The following is a 23,469-nucleotide window of genomic DNA, read 5'->3' on the forward strand; positions in this document are numbered from 1 at the left end:
CCAAAGGTTGTTTTGGTGAACTTTTGTTCATTCTCTAACCAGCCCAGAAAATTTGGGTATTTTCTAACCAAACAAGTAAAGAGCTTTTTAAAATGTGAACAGAAAGTTTATTTACTGGTATAAAAATTTTAAGTAACATTGAAAATTACCCAGGTATATTTTCAAAAACTTGCTTGACAAATGTTAGAAATGATCATAAAATGTTAATACTGAACTTACAGTTGAACTCTTAACCTTGATGAGACATAAATTTATTAATTTCTGAAGAATTTAATTTACCACAAAAATCATGCAGACAGTTAAGTGAATATTTAGTCAGGAAATTGAATACTCTCAGCATTAAATATTTTCCATCTCTATTAAGCTTGCTATTGTCATTACATGGTAAGTGTAGAGAACTATAAATATGTAAATCATTTGCTAGTGTAAAATATTTTATACAAATGAATTTCATACAGTTTAAATCTTGAGATTCAGTTTTCCAAAGAAAATATCCTGGATTTAAGCTTTGTTAAAAAAGAAAATGGAAAGGGCTGCGCTTTTACAGCACGGTCTTTGGCATAGTCCAGCTTCCCATCAAAGCCGAGTTCGGCTCTGTGGCCGACTTGCAGAATCACTTGGCATCCCAGATGCTTAAGCCACTTTGTCTCACTGATTTTTCCAATCATAAAATAAGACTAGTACTCTATGTATGTGAGGCCAAAGGATCTATAATAAAATCCCAGCCTTCAATAATCTATTCCTCTGTCTTCCACTCCAAACATAAGAAAATGAATATGATATGCTGTAGAAAATAAGTAGTGAGTTCACTTTGGTCAGTTTCAGGCTTTAGCAATAATCTTAGATTCTAAAGATGGTAGAATTTTCATAATTATTTCAGTCATTGGTGCCAAAGTTCCTCATCATGAAAAGTATATTTAAAGGAACTCATTGCTCTTTTTAATTAACTAAAGAATAGTTCTTCAAAAGAAGTATTTTTAGCAGAGCTATTGGATTATTACAGAATGCTTACTATATCTTAAATAACTTGTGGAAAATTATTTGTGACATTTTGCTTGAAATTAGTTATTTCAGAGTTTGTGGAATAACATAAGAAATGTGAGAGTGTACATATATCTGTATACATTTTTGAAGATTACAGAAAAGGGAGAAAAAAATGCAAGTTTCAAAGCATGACTACCCTAATATGACAACTTACCAACAAATGGACCATGCTGTAGTAATTCTAGTGCAAACAGATGTGTTTTGTGTTGCATGGGCCACCTGTTGAATGAGAAGACTGTGTGGGAGGTCACGGCACAAAACCACAGGAGACTTCAGGGTGAGTCCTCAACTGAGTGCCGTGTTTCTTGAAAATTAGCACCTAAATTGTCTTTCTCCTTCTGAGTGTGGCAATGATGTGTCTCAGGAACTCGGCCACACCATTTTTGAAGGTTTATGAAGCATTAAACATGACTTGATAGTATTTAGCCTGTTTACAAACAGACTTTGAGATATTTACCTCACGGTCTATATAAATATAAAACTGTGCACAGCTGGGCAAGAACACTGGTCTACTCGCCGGACTTTTTTCCAAGTTCCTTGACATCGAGGGTTGCCAATTGCTTGCCAGTGGAGAATCTGATTTCTGAAACAATATTTTGAAAATGGTATTTACACCTAAAGCAAACTATAAAAATTCTAATTTACAAAATTTTATGTTTTTTGTTGTTTTTTTTTAAAGAATCATCATACATGGAGTTTTGAAGTACATTGTAAATTGAAATTTTTTTAAATGATTGCAAACTGAGTTTCCCTTTGGGTTCTATCGAAACAAGTTACCAGTTATCCCCATTTGAGGTCACTGTATTTGTTACTTGACTGGAGTATATAAAGTGCCACATAAAGGAAAGGCTGCCTGTGTCATGTATATTTAAATTGGAGGGCTCTGAACCAAATAATCTCTTGTAATCCTTTCCAACTCTTTGATTCCATAATGAAAAAATGAGAGAAGTAGAAAGAGTAAAGCCAGATTATTATATTTAAAATCACTGGAACCTCAGCCAGGGTTTAAGGTACTTTATGGATACAAATTAAATTATAAATTCATTTCAAGTCAAAATATGGATGAGGTATTCAGAAAAAGTAATAAGTCTAAATATTAAGTTTCTCTTTCATATGAATTCCTTACCCACTTTATTGTTCATATGGTATACTCAATACAGAGGCTGTTAGGCACAAGTGACTAATAAAAGAAAATTCAAGTTATTAAGACTTAAAATATACTTTGGGAATAATGAATAACTAGAAAGGTCCATATTTTACTTTCTAATCTGTATTTTTACCAGTTCCATCTGACATACTTAAAAACCGTGATCCGTGCCCAGCACGAAGTCTACCTACCCTTCTCTTAGTTACAAATAGCATTATCAGATTTAACTGATAATTGAGTTATAGGTCTGGCACAGCTTTTCAAGATGGTGAAATGTTTTCAAGGGTCAATTCTTTAGGACAATCTGTAGATTTCTGTAGGTTTATGACCCTGAAAAGCTGAGCCTACCACTCCTATCTCAATCATGATCTCATGACTACACTAAGCAATGGTTCTGAACCTGCTGCAGGAATGAACCATCTGGGCAGGGGTCAGCGATCTACAATCCCTGGGCCAAATCCAGTCCACCCCGCACTTTTCTGTAGACATTTTGAAAGACTTGATAAAATCAAAATATGAAATTCAATATTCAGTGTAATATTAGAACAAAGCTAGGCTCATCAGTTTACATAGTATGTCTGGCTGCTTTTATGCTATGTTGCAGAGTTGAGTACTTGTGACAGAGACCATGTGGCCCACCAAGCCAAAAATACCTATCATCTGGCCCCTACAGAAAATACTCACTGACCCCCGACCTAGGAGATTGTTAAAAATCCACCCCTAAAGGTACAGATTCAGGTGGGGCTCAGAAATCTGCATATGTTAAGTCACCACCCTAAGAGTCATTTAAGTGGTCTTTGGATCAATTGGGTCTTTGGTAGTCACTTGGGAACTGAGCCTGAGCCCCAGAATCCAACCTCGCCCCTTAAGTCCCACAGTGTGACCTGGGCCCTGGACTCTCGAGTGGCCAGGAGGAGAGTCTCCACACTCCCTGTGTTGACTCTGCAACTCACGCCTCATGTGCTCTGTACTGATCATGTGTTTAGGACACGCAGAGGACAGATCTCTCCAAATGAGTAACAAGACAAGTCCTTCAGCCCCTTTCCCTCACTTACCCGTCGGAGTCCAGGCCGTCTCCGGAACAGCGGAGGCTTGCAGAGTTCATGGCTGGAGGCTGACAGTTAACACACACCGTGAACCCCTCTCGCAGGTACTGCATCCATCGCGTCAGAGGGCGGTTTTCCCTGGCGCAGTGGTGAGTCAGTGACTCGGTCTTGAACTCCATGCAGTACCTAGAGCAGAAGAAGGAACCATTTCACTCGCACTAGAAGTGGCTTAGCCCTATAGAGAGCCTTAGGAAGCCTGTCGTCCCCAAGGCCGCCGGGAGCAGGCAGAGCACCTGCACAGGTCCCACACCGGTCAGAGTGGACGGTGACAACTGCCTTGAACCTAGGCTCTTCATGACTGGATTGCCTGGCCACCATGGATCTGCAGAAACCTGGATATTCTGTATCCTGACTGGCCTGACCAGTAAGCTGTGTGTAAAAGCACATTTCAGTGGGAAAACCGCCCTTGATAACTTCACTGACATTTTAAGGAATTATATCAATTGAACAAGAACTTGCTTGAGCCTGAGAACATGTGAGTCCCAGGAAGGCTTGTCCTTGATGCCCAGGCAAGCACTGGTCCCCCAGACACCCCTGGGACCCTCCCTACACCCCACCCAGCTCACCTGCACAGTCTGGGGTAATGACTGGAGTTTTGACTTGAAGTTAAACATCAAAGTTATACTGGACATCACAGATAAAAGGAAATGGGAAGCCAAGTCGTGTCTGTGACAGAGGTTAGTGTCACCTGACATCACACTTGGAAAACTCACTATGACTAGAATGAGGGCACCAGACATGGGCGAATGTTTCAGAGTCTTGTTCTCAAAAGCAACACAATTTTATAATCTTTTGGGGGAAATAAAGCAGAGTAAAAACTATGAATGTTGCATTTTAGGTCCTAGCTATGCTAAAATGGGCTAGAATTATGAGTTGTAATCGGTTAGATGGAAAGTTTTGGAGTGTCTGCTTCAAAGAAGATCTCTAGCCTGGCAGGCATGGCTCAGTGTTTGAACGACAACCCATGAACTGGGAGGTCACGGTTTGATTCCCGGTCGGGACACATGCCTGGGTTTTGGGCTCGATCCCCAGTGTGGGGTGTGCAGGAGGCAGCCAATCAATGATTCTCTCATTATTGATGTTTCTATCCCTTTTTCTACCTCTCTCTGAAATCAATAGAAATATATATGTGTGTGTATATATATGTATTTATTTAAAAGATAATCTAACAACGGCAGGTGTCATTCATTTAGGTACCTTAAAGTACTGAGGTAGGAAAGTATGGTGCAGCTCCCATCAACTCCAGACAGCTCAACCCGCCACCTCTTCAATTATATTCGCTAATTAAGTTCTCATAAGATCCCCACGTGGTAGGTATTGACAGCCTCATCTTTCAAGAAAAGGCTGGGGTGGCCGGCAAGCGGCTGTGGGGATTTGAACGTGCAGCCACCTGGTGTCCTACTCTGACAGCAGGAGAGCGGACTCCCGAGCGAGCACAGGTTCCTCCCAGCCTGGGCCATGAGTCCCTAGAAACGCTTGGAGTTCAGGCCTGGGCCAGTTTCAAGTTCCCCAAAGAGGAGGTGCTGGAGTCCATGGTCCCAGAGAGACTAAGGAACAGCCTTTGTGTGACTGACAGTGATATCACCCCATTTTTATATAACGCGTTTCTGAGGAGTCAGACCTCAGAGACAGATGCAGCTTTAAAGTCCAACAAAAACAGGCAGGGCTTTCCCAACTCCGAGGGAGAGTCCTTTTTACCCAGAGGCACTGGACAAGTAACAGGAAACGCGAGCACACCACGCTGACTTTTGTGGGCTGACGACCATACAAGTGAAAAGACAAGTTTAAAGAAAATCACATTACCCGGCATCCTGTGTGTCTGTAGACCACTGCGGGGAGGCAACTTGTCTTGTTCTCTCCTTGTTGAATGCAGAGGTAGTTATGAAGGCAGGGACTGGAAAACAGGATGACGGTGGACGCCTGAGGCCTGCAGTACTCAGGCTGACGCTTCCCAAACCTGTTCTCAAACCTGTCCACAGCCCTCGTTTCTCAAGCCGAAGGCCGGTGGCACAGCATCGGGGTGGCATGGAGCAGCGTGGTCAGTGTCCCCAGACCCATTTGATAAACTGGTGGACACACAGATGAGTAGGGAAGGGGCTGCAGACCTTGGATAAGCAGGCTTGTCTGCAGAACAACACTGAAAGGGAAGGGCCAGTAGGAACAGCCTGGAGGAAATTAAAGAACAAGGAAAAAGTGAGGTAATACAGGGAGGGAATATTTTTACAGATGAAATATAGAGGAGAAATGGGAAAGATCAGAAGAATAAAAGAATGAAAGGAGAGAGAGAGAAGACAAAAGAGTGAAAAGGGGTGGAAGGAGGAAAAAAGGACGACCAGAAAGAGGAAATGAGAAAGGGGAAAAACAAAAGAAGCAAAGGAAGTGTGAGTGCTTCCCACATCTGGTAACCGCAGCCTGGAAGCTTTGCTGCCAACCACATAGCCCAGGTGTGGCTGCCAGGTGCCAGCCAGTGCAGCCTTCTCCCCGGGCCCACCTGAGGAAGGAAAGTTCTAAGCGGTCCCCTCCCTGCTCCCCCCACCCTACCCCAACCCTGACGCTCTGGGTGGGAGAAGAGAAAATGAGCCAGGAATTCTTCCCACCTCTGTTCCTTCTGTGTGTCTCCTCCCTATTTCATGTCTAAGCCCAGGGAGGCACCTGCCACTCTAGGAAGCACCTGCAGATAACCTTCGATTCCACTCTGCTGTCAACTCAAGGAGAACTGTGGCCCTTACACGCTCAATCAGTGTGTGTGCAAGGGGCCGATGAGAGAATGAATGAAGTCACCAAATTGCCACCAAGGAGTCCTCCTTCCCCAGGGTTTTCTGTTGTACTGAGGCTTGTAGCTAAAATGCCCAACAGTCCTTCCTCCCTTTCATTTCAGAAACAGGACCTACACAGGAAGAGTAGACACCGGCTAACGTTGGCTTCTGGGTACCAGCGTCATCATCAACACGAGCAAAACGGCGGGGGGGCAAAATTGACGCTTCAAGCGTACATGTTCGTTTTACCTGGCGCCTTACGGCCACAAGGTGGCAGCCCTATTCTGTTTTAGATTTTCTTAGTGCGGAGTCACTGAAGTTACCAGGGAATGTTAGACAAGAGTGGCCTACGCCTGGCAGCCACTTGCCCCCAAGAGCTGGAGGTATTACTCCTGCCTCTGGTGGTTGGTACTTGATCTCCAGCAGAAAGGCCTCTGCGTCTCGCACAAGCCCCGAGCCCCAGCTGCGTGGCGCTGCTTGCTGCACTAACACTTTCAATTCTTTTCCAAAGAGAACGCAACGCATGTTCTAAACGTGACTGTAGCTTTTAAACTTCAAAATCCACAGACAAAACGAACAAGTGAATGCACATATGTCAGGATCCCTCTCTGTTCCTCTTAGACCCAATTCTCAGAAACACAGACATCTGAAGGGTTTTCGTTTTCCCACAGGCTGTTTTCATGCCTGTTCTTCTGATGAATGTGTGTGTTTATTTGCTAAGTGAAGGACGCATAGCTTCCTACCAAGCAAACTGTAACAGTTTCAGGGTGTGTTTCTTTACTCAAAGCATCTACTTGATCTCCTAATTTGCGCTGCATACATTACCACAAAAGTCCAAAGGCACAAGCACTAATGCGTAGCTCAGGATCAATGAGGCTGGGACGTGGAGGGCAAGGCTAGGACTCCAGTTTCTAGTCTAATATAAAATCCCAAGAACAGTTTTAGCATGATAAAAATAAAAGCTGACAAGGACGCACTGCTAAGTTTCTGGGCACAACGCGAGGCACTTTTCCTGGGTTAACTCATTTGATTCTCAGCACCCTCTGAGATAGATCCAAGTCTTTCCCCATTTCACAGATGAAATCGTGGTGCAGAGAAGGGAAGAAATGTGTTTCTGAGGCTCGTGTTTAAACAGGGCGGTGCCAGGCCCTGATTCCAAACCACACTCCTCATCTTCCCTGTCTCTATTATAATGCAGATCACAGGTTTCACTATCATAAAGCCTGTTTCCCATGAAGTCTTTACATTCTGCTTTATTTTCCCTTTCTGTCCCTGATCACTGTCTGTACTGGGAAGTGACCTAAGGGAGGAAAGGGGGAAATGTTAGCCCTTACACTCTGAGACCCCTTGGGCCAGGGAGGGGTGGGGGCTGTGGCCCAGGAGCTGGGGCTGGCTCGTGGTGGGCACCGATGGACGTCTGTCGTGGGATGACATGTTGGATGTCCGTGACCTCCGTGTTTAGGAAGAGCTCTCACCTTTAATGTCATGTCACCGGTCTTCACGAAGGCTTTGTAAAGAGCTGTTCTAGGGGGTTTTCTCATCACAGAACTGAGGCTGCCCCGGCTGGTATGGCTCAGCTGGGCATCATCCCATGCACCCACCAGAGGTGGCCAGTTGGATTCCCGGTCAGGGCACAGGCCCAGGTTGGGTTCTTGATCTCCAGTAGGGAGCATGCAGGAGGCAGCTGGCATGTTTCTCTTTTTTCCTCTCCCTCTGGCTCTAAAAATCAATTAAAATTTTTTAAAAATTAAAAAGATGAGGCTCACAGAAGTTAAAGGGAAAATAAATAGTAAATGACTGAGCAAGGGCCCCAGCACAGAAGGTGGCTTCTGGTTTTGTAAGACCCACTACCATGGTCAGTGCCAAGGCCCTGTGGATAGGACCCATGATAAACGCTGGCCAGTAACCCTGGATGCTGGACCCTGTGTCCTGTGTCCTGCCCCCTCGGCCCAAGTGACAGGGTGCCTCCCCTCCCAGGAGTCCTCAGTAAGCAGACCAGGGGCCAGGTCGCCTGCAGGTCTCTGAACCAGCACCATAATCTGCCCCACAAATCTGTCATTACTGAAGAGTGGTAAGTAATTTAGAAATTATCTTTGCCTCCAGTCCCACTTCTGCTTAGGCGTGGAAGTCCGTTGCTGGGTGCCCAGAACAAAGACTCGACGCGAGTTCCTCCTCCTCCTCTGGCCTTCCTGGCAACAACATTCGAACGTAATAGATTCTTTGTGACCAGGCTCTTTGGCCAACGTTCCTGGCATCTCACCAGCCTACCATTGTTGGCTTTTACAACAACTTCCACTTCCAATAGCGTGGCCCCGCACATACTCCCTTTGAACATGAAAGTAAATTAATTATGCTCCGAGAATTTCATAAAGCCCTCAAACACAGTGGGGTATCATGGCAGCAGGCTCAGAACCCCTGGTCTGTAGATTTCGGGTGAAAACAGAATAGAAAGAAAATCTGGCCAACGACACGGGCCCGGAAGCACACAGTTTCACATGCACATTCACCTCCCTGCAGGAGGAAAACACACATACGGAGCTCTGTGTGAGCAACGGATACGATCGTGTGGCTTTTGGGGTTGCTTTTATGATAAACATGGAGTCAAAATATGCACTGAATGAAACAGGAAAAATGCAATAGCTACTTGATCATGAGTGTGTCAGCGATTATGTATCCGCTGGCTTCACGGGGCCTTTATATTTCTACTTAGTGCGAACCAGAATCAGTAGTTGCAATTTAACTCTAACGATAACTTTAAGGATAACAGTCAACAGCAAAACAATACCAAGTGTAGGGGCTGGGGGAGCACAGGATTTAGAGCCACGAGACCCAGGTTTGAATTCTGGTGGCCCTTCACCGATACGGTCACCTCTCTGAGCTCCCGTGTCCTGTGCAAACCAAGGATAATGACAGGCAGGAGAGTGGCCTCCCCAAAGATGTCCCCGCCCTGATCCCCAGCACCTGTGCATACAGCAGGCTCCAGCACAATAAGGAATAAGGATCCTAAATAGGGAGATGATCCTGAATTGTCCAGGGAGGTGGGCCCGTGTAATCACAGGGGTCCTTAAAAGTGGAAGAAAGAGTCAAAAGCGAGGCGCGCTGTTGCTGTGGAGACGGAAGGAGGGTGGGGAAAGGAACGTGGACGATGGGAAAGGCACACCTTGTCTATCCCAGTGAGGCCCCGTCTGGCTTCTGACTTCAGTAACCAAAGATGATGCATTTCTGCTGCTTAAGTCACCAAGTTTGTGGCGCTTTCGGCTCTAAGTTTCTGCGGCATTGACAAAGGTGATCCAGCCACGCGCCGGGCGGTTTTCTCTAACGTCTCCTCCCAGGGCCTTGCCATTCGGTGAGGCTGAGAAGTTCCCAGTTCACCACGCCCTGCCCCCAGTGGGTGAGTAGTTCTCCCCTCCATCTCTCTCTCGGCAAGAAGAACCCAGCCCCACCTTCTACGTCCTGCTTGCAGATCCCCTCAGCTAAGAACCCAAGTTCATCGCTTACAAGTTGTGCTTTCCACAGAACTGCAGGTCACAGTCCCACTGAGCTTCCTGCCCCTGATGGCAGGGACCCCTTTCCACCAGGAAACGATCCCAAACCGCCCCCCCCCCGCCCCCCCAGCCTCAGAAAGCAACCCAGCTCGAACCTGGTTGGACCATTACCGCACTGCAGAGATCAAGGTGCGTTGCTGTAAGCCACTGCGTCAGTGGTAATCCGTTTCAGCCGAGGCAGAACACTCATTCCCTCTTACAGGGCCGCTTTGGAGACTGGATCAATACTGGATCAATACTGGCTACAAACGCTCTTTGCCACACAAATGGGAGGGGTCATTGCGCCACGTGACAAGGGCTCCTGCCCTGCGAACCCGAGGTCTGGGAGGGGAGGGAAGAACACCCACCCGGGTGACCACGCAGCAGGGCTGAGCTGCAGGTAGAGGTGAGCGTGCCCTCCCCACGCTCCCTCACCAACCTGCACGTCCATTGGTTGTGCCACTCACCACCCGAGCTCTACCTGCCTGTGATGTAGCTGTCACTCAAGTTTGCACCTCCACACCCAGCCCAGCACTCAGGGAGTCTTAGTAAAACGTAAATGAAGGCACCGGAGCTCTGGGCCTGGGGGTGAGGAGGTTGAAGACTCCACCCCCTTGGCTTTCACATCATCATCTCATTTCCCTATTGTGTTCCCCGACAGTCCATCATTTTCCAACGGGATTTCCCCAGAACACCTGTGACTTAGTGAGATGCCCCTTGGGGAAAAGGGTCATTGAATCAAGTAAGGGGGGAAAAATCCCTTATCACCTCCCTCTGTGGGATGAAAATGCATTTAGCATAATGAAGAGAGGTTCTTTGGTAGAGAAAATGGTCTGATTTACCCCACATTTCCCTGACGAGGCCCCTTCTTTGCACTTTGGGGAATCCTGCCGTCAGGAAAGTGTCATCTGCCCATCCAGCTTCGAGGCAGAGGCCTGAGGGAGCCGTGGACCCACGCTTGGGCCTGAGCTGTGGTCCTTGAACTTGGGTGAGCCATGCCATCCCCTGGAGGCCTCACTGCAACACCGGGCCGGGCCCAGCCCCAGTGATTGTGGGTCTGGGTGGGGCCGAGGAACCGCATTTCCAACAACTTCCCAGGGGAGGCCGAGGCCCAGGACCACACTGTCGGGACCCCGGACTGGAATGTTGGAAGTGTCCTGTCCACCAGCTGGTCAGGTTCATCAATTCCAAGGGGTCCCAGTAGGAAAGTGAACGTTGGGAGACATTCAACATTCAAAATGTGGGGGAAATCAGACCATTTTCTCTACCCAAGAACCTCTCCATGGTGCTAAGTGCATTTTTCATCCCACAAGAGGCAAAGGAATGGAGCGCTGCTTTCCCGACAGGTTTTTAAACCGCTCACGCCCGCGAACAGCTTCCTCCTCAGCCTTTCCTGCAGAGTAATGGGGGGTGTGGCTCGGTCCTGTTTGGTTTCTGCGAGCACCAAACGACTTCCCTGTGAGCCCAAGAGGACGGCTGTGCCCCTGGCCGGCCTCCCCCCGCCCCCCCCCCCCACCCTTCTCTTCCCCACGACCAGGGCGATCTTGGCAAATCAAGACCTGCTCACACCGGCTCCTGGAGAAAACCCCCTCGTGGTTTTCCAAGGCTTTTACGGTGAAGACCAGAACCCTAACTGGGGCGCTCCGAGGCCCTGCATTGGGGGGAAAGGGTGTTCTCCTCTGTCCCCCACACCCAGGCCTTCCTTTGGCTTCTACAACGGGGCCTCTAGTACTTCCGTGTGTGACATAAATGAGCCCTCGGCGGTTCACTCCCCCAAGGCAGGCTGAAACCTGATCGCTCCAGAGCCCACTGGCACCAAACTCAAAATTTTATGCATCCAATTGTTTTAAAAATAGCCAAACAAGCAGATTTTTCGCCACTTAGGCCCAGCCTGGTTTGCAGACCCTGTGAAACTACACCCAGCCTCCGCAGGCCACTGAGAAGCTAACACCTTGTGGTTATAAGGCCCCAAGCTGCCGTGGCCCTTGCCCTTGGCCGCTCTGTGGCCCTGAGACTCCGGCCCAGCTGCTCCAATGACATGACTAGACACAAGCCCCGGCAGATCCCTCCCCTTCCCTTGAGGATGGTGGCCCCACACCACAGCCTCTGGGCATAGGTCCCTGCCTCGCAGCCCTGCCCCAGGCCTGCCCGCCAAGCTTGTGTGTCCTGCCTCTCATGGTCACGTTTTCCCTAGATCGCCCGACCTCTCCAAGCCCTTCCACCTGGCTCTCTGGTTCCCCACTCTGGCCTCCCAGCCTCACCCCCAATCCTCAGGGACGCCCCTCCCTTCCCACCTGATGGCTCCCCTAAGAGACCAGGGGCAATCAGCTTAACACTCTGGAGGCCCACACCTCTCACGCTCGCTCGCCATCCCTACCAGCTGGGCCAAACTACAGCTGTGATTTTCAGAGAGCCGTCTCCCAGGATGAGCCGGTGCTCACCTCCGCCTCCCACTGGACAGTGATGTACCTACACGACAGCGGGCTCCTGGTCACCATTTCTCGCCACCGAAACCCTGGCACCGCCAGTGCCCACGTCCGCAGACTCTCGGGGAATGTTCGTGTGCCGAGTGGAAAGAGGAACACAATGGCTTAACGAGGAGGATGCTGACCTGAAATTTTCCAAGTTCCTATGAAAAACCTACGGTCTCCGCTCCCCTGAGAGTCGCTGTGCTTTGCTCCGGCAGGTTCCATCCGGACCCAAACACGGGCACTGGCCTATCTGCCTGTCTCTCTGTGAGCTTCATGCGGCTCTGACTCACCAAGGGGCCCTGGCCCCTCCACAACCACAATGCTCTTTTCAAACCACAAATCTGATCACATCCGCCCCAATCTAGCTGGCCCCAGAGGAGAGGCAGGCGTGCCCAAGAGAAGACTAGTAACTCGGCCATCGGTTAGCGATGAATCAGGTTTCCACTCTTTTCACGTGGTGCGCGTGCCTGCTGGAGATGAACAGGAACGAGTGCAAGGTGAAATGGACGTATCCCCACGGCACACTCTCTCCCCTGGATGAAATATCCTCACCTCACGTCCTGGGCCACCCGCTGGCCTGAGTTTGCTAAAAACCAGAGTCCAAGCACCAGGAGAAGGGGCCACGGCTGGGCTATAAACACACGAGGAAACAGCAGGGCGGGGGCTGGAACAGGGATGCAGCTGGCCGGTAACCCCACCAAGCGTTTCCTGCACTTCATCCTATCTGCTCCCCGCAGCCCGGCCCTGCCCTGCCCAGACCCCTGGCCCTGCAGGGGACCCGGCCAGGGAAGTCACCCAGGACGTGAGTTACCGAAGGCGCGGCCGCAGTCCTGGCCCCGCCGCGTCGAGTACTCCAGGCAGCCGGCTCGCTCCTCCAGGGCCGGGCAGGGCGCGCCGCCGTTCAGGGGTTCCTGCTGCACCGGGCGCCTCCGCACGCGGGCCCCCGGCCTGCACTGGTCCGAGCAGCCGCTCCAGGGGCTCCACTCCCCCACGATGCACGGGCGAGCTGCAAAGACATCGGGGCACGGTCACCGGGGAGCCCAGCCCGCCACGCCGCTCCCACCCAGCTCGGAGAGGCGGCCCCCACGGGAATGCGCTTTGGCTGGGCCGGCATCGGGAGGAGCGGCCTCAGCTGGGCCCAGCTGACCTTGACTCCCTGCCCTGATGGTTAACTGATAACCGGTGGCCTCGCAGAGGCAGGCGCAGGTTCGGGGATCCGGAAGGTGGGTCTGCGCCAGGGACACACCTGAGTAAAGAGAGGAGGCCTCTGGGGACTTCCTCATACTCCCCGGGCTTAGATCAGATCTTCGCTTGGGTCTTAACTTTATTCTTGATTTTAACTTTTTCCTCCCCTCGCCAGTCCTTTTTTTTTATTGTAACAGCAACACATACTCATTATAGTCATCGTAAAGGGAAAAACCAAAGTATACACAAGCAGCTTTACATCACCCGCAACGAGCCCATCACCTGCCCCGGGAATTTCAGCCAATGTGTCTGCAGAAGACAAGGCTTAGGGCCACACCCAGGGACCCCTCACTGCGGGCCGCTCCCCCTCCCCCTCCGCGGTTCATGGGCTCGTGAACCCTGAGCGGTGTCCAGCTTAGAGGTGAGCCACCAGGGCCCACAGAGGTCAAAGCATCATGGTCACCGGGAAGGGGCAGAGTCAGGGGCAGAATCTGGCTGGAGCGTTAATTCCTGCCCACGACTGTGAAATCCAGGTGGCTGCACAGTTAGCGTTCCCACTGAACGTCCTAATGAGTCTATAAAAGGCCTGTAATGAGGTTTAGAAATGAATTATTTCAGGACTTGAAATCAGATATAAGATACCAGGTGCCAACACTCTTTCTCTCCCACAAAACGTGGCTCACGCTCGCCCTCACCCTCATACTCGCCAGTCTGCAGAGACCTCACCAAGAAAGCCCCCCAGCTTCTCCGAAACCTGGCTTGGACCGCCGCCAGCTCGTACTGGAAAACCCAACTTGCTCACTGGAGCTTCGGGTTCACGGCGTTGGGGAGACAAGTCCTTTGGCAGCGAGCACACAGCTACCCCTGACTCGAAAAGGGTCCCACCCAACACAAACACCTGGTAGTGACTCAAAATTTCCAAACTGGTTTAAAATCTTTTTATTCATCATCTAAAAACTCATAGCTACCACATGACTCATAGGCCAACCACCTAAAGCAGCAAGAATGAGCCACGCCAGAACTCGTTCCCAATATCCGCCGCGCACACGATCTCTGGAAACTCAGCAAAGATCGTTTCCTGCTCTTGTCCTCGCCTGTTGACCCCTCCCTTTTTATCTTCAGGATCTCGGGATGAAAACGGCCCCAAAAAACACAAGGTATTTAAAGAGACAGCCGCGCTAGGAGCTGCGTGGAAAGGGCTTCTTCTGTCCTTCATTTTTTCAGTAAATCTCTTGCCACCCAAACAAATCTCTTCATCTCTGAGTCTAGCTAATCCTGCCCTCACGTTTAGACTTGAACAACATTTATTATTACACTTTTTAAAAAATACACTTGTTGCCCTAGCCAGTTGGCTCAGTGGATAGAGCGTCAGCCTGTGGACTGAAGGGTCCTGGGTTCGATTCCGGTCAAGGGCACATGCCGGGGTTGTGGGCTCCTTCCACAGTAGAGGGTGTGCAGGAGGCAGCCAATCAATGATTCTCATCACTGATGTGTCTCTCTCTCTCTCCCTCTCCCTTCTACTCTGAAATATATTTATCTATCTATCTGTATGTGTGTGTGTGTGTGTGTGTGTGTGTGTGTGTGTGTATATATATAGATATATATATATATATATATTCCACTTGTTTCAAATATGAACATTTGGACATGACAGGAGTGAGTAATATGGCCTTGGGCCTTGGGTAACACTCCATCCATGTGGTAGAAGATGGCATTGGGGAGTTGTATGGCTGAAATCAGTCTCTCAGTGTTTCTTCAACATTTGTGTCTCATGCCCAATGTCTATTATTTTATTCAGTTTGACCCACAGTGAAAATCCTCAAAGCACAAAATGACGGAATCAGTCCTTGGCAAAATGCTATGGGCTGTTTTTCCGATAAAGAGAATCCGAGCACTCTGGGGCCCAGAACAACAGCATCTCGGTGGCTGGGTGGTAAGACAAAAGGAAACACGTTTCCATAGAACGACCGAGTTCACCAAGGCTGCTCCACAAAACATTTTGAGTTGGAAGATTAATCGGAGGTACTTATTCCTGTTCTTCACACACAAGTCTATTCTTGATTAACTTGTGAACTTCTGATGATTTGGACCGGAAGGCGTCATAGATCACAAGCGATCTCTGGTCAGGGAGGTCAGGGGAAGTGCGGAAACTTCTGAGGTTTAGTACCAGGAGCCATATATTAGACCGCGTGACACCATTTCCTGCTGAACTGCCCCATGAGTGCCCTTGTCCCCTTCCCTCTCAGCGTATCTGACTTACATCTACAAAGAGCAAATCAAAGTCGCTGGGGAGTGAGACAATGGAAAGATCCAGAGTGTGAGGAGTTACCGGGCCTTCCAGCCAGTCCCCCTCCTCAAAAGCTTTCTGGTTGTCAGATGTCCCTGCCACGGCACAAAACTCTGACTTTCTCAATTATTGGGGTGACTGGGGTCCAACAGACTGTTGCCCCGTGAGCAATCGGGACCATCACAGCTCCCCGATGTCTCCATGTTAGGATATGACATCATGCACTCACTTTAGGGGACAGAAGCCTAGACTTAATGGATGCCAGGAAGCTGGGCAAGCCCTTTTTTTGTTCTTTGTTTAAACTCACTGGACTATTCAGGTGGCGTTTCCCCAGAAGCCGATGGAACACATGGATGTGAATGCCAGCCATTTATTTGGGAGGTGATCCCAGGAAGCATAACGAGGGAACAAAGGGCAGAGACAGCGAGGCTGGCATAGGGGAGACCAGAGACACGAGGCAGGCACCCACGTTCCTGCGTTAGGCCCGGGGGCACCGCTGGCCCTCAGCGCGCTGGGAGGGGAGCCGGTGGGAAGGTCCGGAGCGGGAGTTTGCTTCCTGATGCACCAGCCCGTCCCCCTCCTCCAGAGCTTCCTGGTTGTCAGGTGTCCTGCTGCGGTCACAGGGAGGAAGGCCCAGAACGGAAACGTCATGTATTTCAGAAACACATCTGTGCACACGAGAAGGCACATTGCATATGTCCTATCAGGGTGTCCAGTCATGGCCACGTCCAGTGACCTTAAAGATGGTCACTCATCTTCCACGAATGAATGAATGAATGAATGAATGAATGAATAGATGGCTTTGTAAACTTCCTCAGTGGTTTGCCATTGAACTGAAATGAAATTCAAACCCCTTGCGGTTTGTGACCGGCCTGTGCCTGCCCCTCCACTCCCACCTGGATCCCCCAGCCCACCCCCCACTGCCTCTGTGCCAAGCTCCAGCCACACCAGCCTCCTGACCCCTGGAAGACACCAAACTCTTTCACACGCTGGGGCCTTCGCTCTGCCAGGAATGTTCCTCCCACACTGGGCACGGCTGGGTTCGGCTCATCCTTTAGGCCCCAGATGAATTATTTCCCCTTCAGGGAGTCCTTCTCGGGCCAGCTGAGCTAAGTCCTTCCCAGCCCCCTACACACACCCCTCAAAATTATTTCCTCTCTGAGCTCTGTGCTCTTTGCTTTCCAGCATCTCCATGGCTCATAATTACATATTTATATGCTACAGTTGTTTATTGTTGTTGAGTTTTTCTCTTCATGCCTAGTGCTTGGCACTTAGGAAGTACTCAAAAAATATTTGCTGAGGGAGGGAGGGAAGGAGGAGGAAGAAGGAAGGAAGGAAGGAAGGAAGGAAGGAAGGAAGGAAGGAAGGAAGGCAGGCACTGGGCAAGTTCCTCCTCCTTCCTAAATGATGTTCTCCCCTGAAGCAGACTCTGCTCTGCTCTGCTCCTATCATTAGTTAGAAGCCAAAGCACTGACAGAGACCCAGAGAGGGAAGGACAGGAGAAACTTCCAGAGCCCAAAACACGGGATTCTGAACCTGGCAGTGGTGGCCGGGGGCGGTGGGGGGGTGGGGGGCGGCGCTGGAAGGAGCAGTGTTCTCTGTGCCTTCAGGTTAGGGAGGTCCCGGCTTGTCCTGGCAGCCACACATTCTTTTAATCCTTTTTCATCCATTTCTGTCTCCTGCCAGGACCACATGTTGAATGTAACAAGCTTCTTTAATTTTATTATCTGTGGTGTGAAGTGGTTTTTCCTTTTATCTGAGCCAAACTTCCCTCACTCAAGAATTTCAGAATATGGTGCAAAAAAAAAAAAAAAATATATGCTATCTCCTCTGTGGCCCTCGTGGACTTCCTGTTTCAGCAGGCCCCTGCCCTCCAGCACGGACCTTCGGGTTGATGACTCCAGCTTTTGGACCCAACGTTTATAGACACGCGCGCCCTCAAAATGACCACTGGACCCTCGCTAGGTCCATCACAGCCTCGGAGAGTGTGGCAGCCAGAACTAGACACATTCTCAGTCTTTAGATCCCAAAGGGTAATCTGAAAAATCTTTTTCTCTAATGCTTTTCTTTTTTTTTCTTTTTAAAATTGATTTCAGAGAGGAAGGGAGAGGAAGAGAGAGAGAGAGAAACATCAATGAGAGAGAATCATTGATCAGCTGCCTCCTGCACGCCCCACACTGGGGATCGAGCCTGCAAACTTGGCACGTGCCCTGACCGGGAATTGAACCGTGACCTCCTGGTTCATAGGTCTACGCTCAACTACTGAGCCACACCAGCCGGGCTCTAGTGCTTTTCTTGATGCCAAATACACACACACACACACACACACACACACACACACACACACACAGCAACCTGAGCTGACAGTCAGCAGCCTTCATATCATAAATACGTTTGGATTTGGATTATTTTTAAAAATATATATTTTCTTGATTTTAGAGAAGAAGGAGAGGGAGAGAGTGATAGAAACATCAATGATGAGAGAGAATCATTGATTGGCTGCCTCCTGCACTCCCCCTTACTGGGGGATCAAGCCCGCAACCCAGGCATGTGCCCTTGGCCGGAATCGAACCTGGGACCCTTCAGTCCGAAGGCCAACGCTCTATCCACTGAGCCAAACCAGCTAGGGTGGATTATGTTTTTTAATGGAAGGCCTTGCTTGTATTCTCATGTAGCTGTGTCTCCGCGGTCAATCACCGACACTCAGACATTCCCCTCTGTAATCCGGCCCTGCCTGCTTGGCTCTCTGCCAACCTCGAAGTTGAAGGCCACCCACGATCAAGTGCCTTCTCCCTCGCATTGTTAAGTGCAGATAGTCCTACTCATTCCTAAGGAAGTGTTCTTTTTACACTTTGCCCGCAGCGTGGCTTTTGCTCGCTGACATTCTGTGGAAGAAAATGAGAGCCCCTTGATACACGCCCCCCCCCCCCAGGGTGACACAACTTTAAACGGTCGTTATCTGCCTTTATCTGTCTCCATTCTCCATTTGTATGTCCTTTTCTGTGGAACCTCATCAGAATTGCTCTGACGGTCACATGAGACCACACTGTCCAACTGACTATGGACCCCTCGAAAAAGCTCCAATAAAACGATCAATATCGCTTTCTCCTGCAGAAACCACGTTACCCAGCCCCTGTGGGGTTGGGTTTTTCCTTTCGACACACTGACTGGACAAGTGCCTGAAATGCTAGCAAGACAATGAAACGGGCTGCCTCATTAGGAAGGTGGGATTTTAGGCACCATGTAAACCCAGAAAAGAAAGGAGGATGCAAATTTAAAAGACAATGATGCTGTTTCTGGGTGAGTTGTTTTCTTATCCGGCGCATTTCTATATTTTCCGAATTGTGTGCAACATATATTTTGTAGTCAAGGAAGAAAAATGTTATTTTTAAAAGGGCATGTGGGTACACCCCACCGGCAGTGCCTGGGAAGCCACAGATGACGTCAAAACATGTGGGATGGTGGCTCGCATGTTTTGACAAATGTCACAGAGCCCCGAGGTAGCCATCAGGGAACTGCCAGAGGAGCGGGACACGCTCCTGCCCTGGGGAGCCCACGTCGATGGGGAGGGAAGGCTCCCTCCTCCGCCAGGACCTGCAGGGCCTCCCCTGCGAGCACCCAGCTTCTAGAAAAGCCTCATTTCTCTGGGGCACAGAAACATGATGCTGAAACGTGCGGGCTCTGGAGCCAGAGTCCCTGGGTTCGATCCCCTTGACTTACCAGTGGTGTGACTGTGGACAAATTGCCTACCCTCTGGCCTCCCGGGTCCCTGAATGCCTTGTCCGTAAAAGAGACCCACATGAGGAATACGGGCATACCTTGTGGCACTGCATTTCACTTTATTGCGCTTCATAGCCGTTGGCTTTGTTTGTTTAACTGAAGGCAAGACCACCCGCCCGCAAAACGATCAGGACTCGCTTTATTGCGGTGGTCTGGAACCAACCCGCAATATCTCCGAGGTATGCCTGTAACCTCGGCGGGTGTGAGCCCTAAGGCAGTGCCCGCCAGAGGGCCTGGCACAGAGTAAAGGCTGGGTAAGCCTGACAACTTGACCCTCCTGACGGCACACCCAGGGCCGCAGCCACGTCCCGCAAGCTGAAGACCGGTGCCGGGCCCGCAGAGACAAAGCAGGGGAAGCCGCGCGCTGTCCCGCGGCCACTCTGGCTCCAGTAAAGCCTCCACTCTCTAACCCACCCAGGACTGTGACGCCCCTCCTTGGGGTGAGTTTCAGAGCCCGTATTTTCAAGTATGTTGCCCCATCTTCCTCCAGATACGACGTCAGCAGACCTGGCCAGTTGATTTCCTACGCCCTCTACAGTCTCAGCCAGAGAGGCTGCCCAGCTTCTGTCCCGCTCCACGTGGGCTAATTATTCCTCTTCCCCGAAGCGGCGCATCCAAGATCTAATGCGGCCACTGCTTCTATGACCTTAGGATGAGGCACTAGCAACCCGGCTGGTGAAGAGACTGGCTGTGCTGAGCCGGAGAGGCAAGCCTTCCCAGGAGTTTGTCCAGCCAGGAAACACAGATCTGTCCCCTCCTCCGCCTGCCTCCTCCCCGCTTCCCTGATCAGGCCAAAGGAGAACTTCTTATCTTTTTGGGGGGAGAGGGGTGAAAAGACATCCTTGGTATTAAAACCCTTGCCATCATCATCATGAGAATTTCTGAGACCGTTTCAGAACATATTGGGGGGGGGGGCAGGGAGGGCACAGCTTAGTAATTCTATAGATCCAATAACTTATTTCTATTTAGAAAGAGACATTCCAGTATTTCATCTTTTAGCCACACCAAAAAACAAAAAACAAAAAAACGCACCCCACAATGTGTTTATCACAATGGGAAAGTCAGAAGGAGCAGAAGTAAGGCACGCTGAGTTGGGACACATTTCCGTGTTCTGTTCACATTTAATGCCATTCCGTCAGTCAAAGAGGCTTCCGCCTGCACGCAGCACCGAGTAAGAAGAGACTCTAAGAGGCGGAATCTCCCCTGTGGGTAGAGAAGCGGGGCTCTGCCCTGCTGAGCCTGGATTTGCCTGGGAATGAAGAATAGCCACGCACTGGCCCACACAGGCCTGGCTGGTGGCAGCTTGACCTCAGGCGGCCTGGGTGCAGCTCTCCCTCCGCCATCCCCTCCTGGAACTCAGTGACCCAGAGCCCCCTACAGTCTCAGCGCCTCAGCTGTGAAACCCGAATGCAGCCCCTCTACCTTCTCCAGACCCCCAGCCAGCTCTGTGCTACCCTTCCTCTCACCCTCAGCTCTGAGGGGTCAGCAGGCTCAGTCCTGCCAAGTGGCCAACTTCCAATTGTTTCTGTTTTCTCCTTCTCGTCCCCCAAAAAACTGCAGGTGCAGAGAATTTACCAACGAGGCGTCTTTTTGGTCCCCAGCCTTTCCCTACCTGGCTGGATGGCTTTGTGAGTCTTTCCGGAGATGGAATGGTCACCTGGTATTCCTGACTCATAAGTCCCCACTCTAACATGACAGGCTTTTTAAAAAACATTTTTACTCGCTGGACTGAAAGCAAGGGATTTATTTTTGACCAAATAAAGACTCTGAGGATTCTGCAACTGCTCACAGCAGTGTTAGTCCTCACAGGAAGCCAGGTCTCCTCAGGACACTGGCCTTGTCTTTCTCCATCCTTCTCTGTGCCCGAATCTCCACCGCTCACTGTTCCCCGGGCCTGTCCCCTTTGCCAGGGTGGCCGCAGGGCCTTGCCAGGGCCTGGCACAAAAGGCCGACACCCACAGGGAACTGCTGGAATGCTCCCAGGATTCCTTTCCCCTGGAGAAACCTCTCGCTCACCCTCCAGGACTCGGCTTGCCTGCCACTTCCTCTGGGAAGTCTCCCTTGAATTCCTCCGGTCCTTCGAGTTTTCCTTCTGTAGCCTCTAGGTCCCTTATTCTGGCACCAAGCATGTTGCACACGCTTTTCCATGTGTGTTTGCCTGCTTGACTCTGGATGTTTAGGGGGCAGAGCCCATGCCTTCATCATATTTGTGTCCGGGTCATATGATCTGAACTACAGGAGTTCTGTATTTAGCTTTAAAATGCAGGCAAAGGCCCTAGCCAGCGTGGCTCCGTGGATAGAGCGTTGGCCTGCAGACTAAAGGATCCCGGGTTCGATTCCGGTCAGGGGCATGTACCTCGGTTGCAGGCTCCTGGCCCTGGTCGGGAGGGCATTCAGGAGGCAATCAATCGATGTGTCTCTCTCACATCGGTGTTTCTCTGTGTCTCTCCCTCTCCCTTCCACGCTCTTTAAAAATCAGTGGGGGAAAATATCCTCGAGTGAGGATTAAAAACAACAACAAAAAAACCCCACAAGAATGAAATGCAGGCAAAGCCGTTGAGGGAGAGGCTTGGTGAGAGGGGCTGCACAGGCGCCAGGCTCCCTGGAGACCCGGGACCCAGGAAGCAGGCGGGGGAGGGTGGGGCTGCGAGGAGGGGCTGGGACGGGGCCCGGGCACTGCGTTTGCTGGACAGCCCACTCCTCTCCTCCCATTAGTGAAACAGCCCGGCCTTGGAGCAGGAGGGGGAACCAGCTTATCAAAAGGAAGATCAACGTCCAGTAAATCATTAGCTTCCCATCAGGGTCAAACAATCTTAATGTTTTTCAACTGTGTTCTTTCCGCAGCGGCTGCTGCTCTCCCTGCGGAGAGGAGCAGAGGGTGCGACCCCACCAGGCCGGCCCTGCAGGGAACCACCCAGCCCTGCAGGCTCCCCTCCCAGGGGGGTGCGAGGACCCCACAACACCCGGGTCCCGGACGCAAACCCTAACGTCTGTGTGGCTGGTGGGTGGTGGGCTCCGCGGGGAGCAGGGCTCCTTTCCTTCCAGAGCCGCTGCTCTCAGGTGCACCCTGTTCCCCAGGACCGCACCCCCAGCGCCCCCTCCCCCCTTTACCTCTGCATTTCATCACATCAGCGCGCACCGAGCCCACCCGGGGCTGCGCTGCTGTGGGGAGAGTAAGGATGAACAAGACTGGCCCCGAGGGAAAACCAGCAAGATGGAAACGAAATGGGAACCCCGAGGCCGGACTCTATCGAGCCTCCCAGATGACACGGGTTCAGGGAGCGGATGGGCCCCTCCTGGGAGAGGCCTGTAGGCGGCACCCAGTGAGCACAGCTGTGCTCCTCCGAGAACTCAACTCGTTCCCAGCGCAAGCCCTTGGCCAGTGGGACCATCCCACATCCCTTCCCTCACCACCCTCACCCACCCTCCGGTCCCGGAGGAGTCTCAGAATGAAAGCGGAGGAACCCGGGCCCAGGGGCACCCCCTCACCCCCACCTGCCAGGGCCATCTCAACAGGCGGGAGGCGGCCCTGCCCCTTCCAGAGTAGAGGGCGCCCGCACCTTCTATCCAGACTCCGGCGGGAGGGGTGTTGGGGCGGTAAGTCTGATGCACGGAGCTGGAGGGACCCGGGGTGCGCACAGGTGGAGGGGCTGTGCGCCCTGGACGGATGGAGCTGGGTGGACTCGGACGCAGGGGCTGGGTGGAGGACTCCAGGGTGGAGCTGGTGGAGCGGGGTGGAAGGAGCTGGGCGCACGTGGATGGAGAGGGCCCGGGCGGCCGGGATAGAGGGACTGGACCCGCCTGGATGGAAGGGACTGGGGCTGCGGTCCTGGCTATGGGACCCCGTGCCCCTGGGCTGCGGGCGAGTGGCCGGCGCCCCTACCGCGGCCCCGCCACCCACCTGGGCACGCCCTGTCGTAGTCGAAGCAGCAGTCCCCGGTGAGGCGGCAGGCTTGGTCGCAGAAGCAAGTTCCGTAGACCCGGTCGAGCCTCCAGCCGCGGGCGAAGCAGGAGGGGTCCCGGCCGGGGCAGCAGCGCCCCGCCTCGGCGCAGCCGGCCAGGGCCCCGGGCCACAGCCGCGCCAGCGCGCACAGCGCCAGCCACAGGGACCTCATGGCCAGCGCTCCGCGGCGCGGACCTCGGAGCAAGTGCCGGCCTCCGAGCGCGGC

General features: G+C 51.3%; 1 protein-coding gene across 1 annotated transcript; it reads right to left on the minus strand.

Moving 5' to 3' along the window:
- Positions 1 to 23,469, minus strand: SBSPON (somatomedin B and thrombospondin type 1 domain containing). The gene is made up of 5 exons (XM_008150385.3): positions 23,202 to 23,469; positions 12,860 to 13,054; positions 5,101 to 5,191; positions 3,247 to 3,423; positions 1 to 1,627 (listed from the first exon to the last, which is right to left on the minus strand). Exons 1-5 carry the CDS (start codon positions 23,413 to 23,415, stop codon positions 1,510 to 1,512), a joined length of 795 nt encoding a protein of 264 aa, XP_008148607.2. The 5' UTR covers positions 23,416 to 23,469; the 3' UTR covers positions 1 to 1,509.

The sequence above is a fragment of the Eptesicus fuscus genome, chromosome 19 (assembly GCF_027574615.1).
Source record: "Eptesicus fuscus isolate TK198812 chromosome 19, DD_ASM_mEF_20220401, whole genome shotgun sequence".
Taxonomy (NCBI): Eukaryota; Metazoa; Chordata; class Mammalia; order Chiroptera; family Vespertilionidae; genus Eptesicus; species Eptesicus fuscus.

Coding starts and splice junctions, on each gene's coding strand:
- SBSPON (XM_008150385.3), bottom strand. CDS start 23,415: ATGAGGTCCCTGTGGCTGGCGCTGTGCGCGCTGGCGCGGCTGTGGCCC. Junction 5,192..12,859: donor GGACTGCGGCCGCGCCTTCG/GTAACTCACGTC, acceptor CCTGTTTTCCAG/TCCCTGCCTTCATAACTACC. Junction 1,628..3,246: donor GACGGCCTGGACTCCGACGG/GTAAGTGAGGGA, acceptor ATATTGTTTCAG/AAATCAGATTCTCCACTGGC.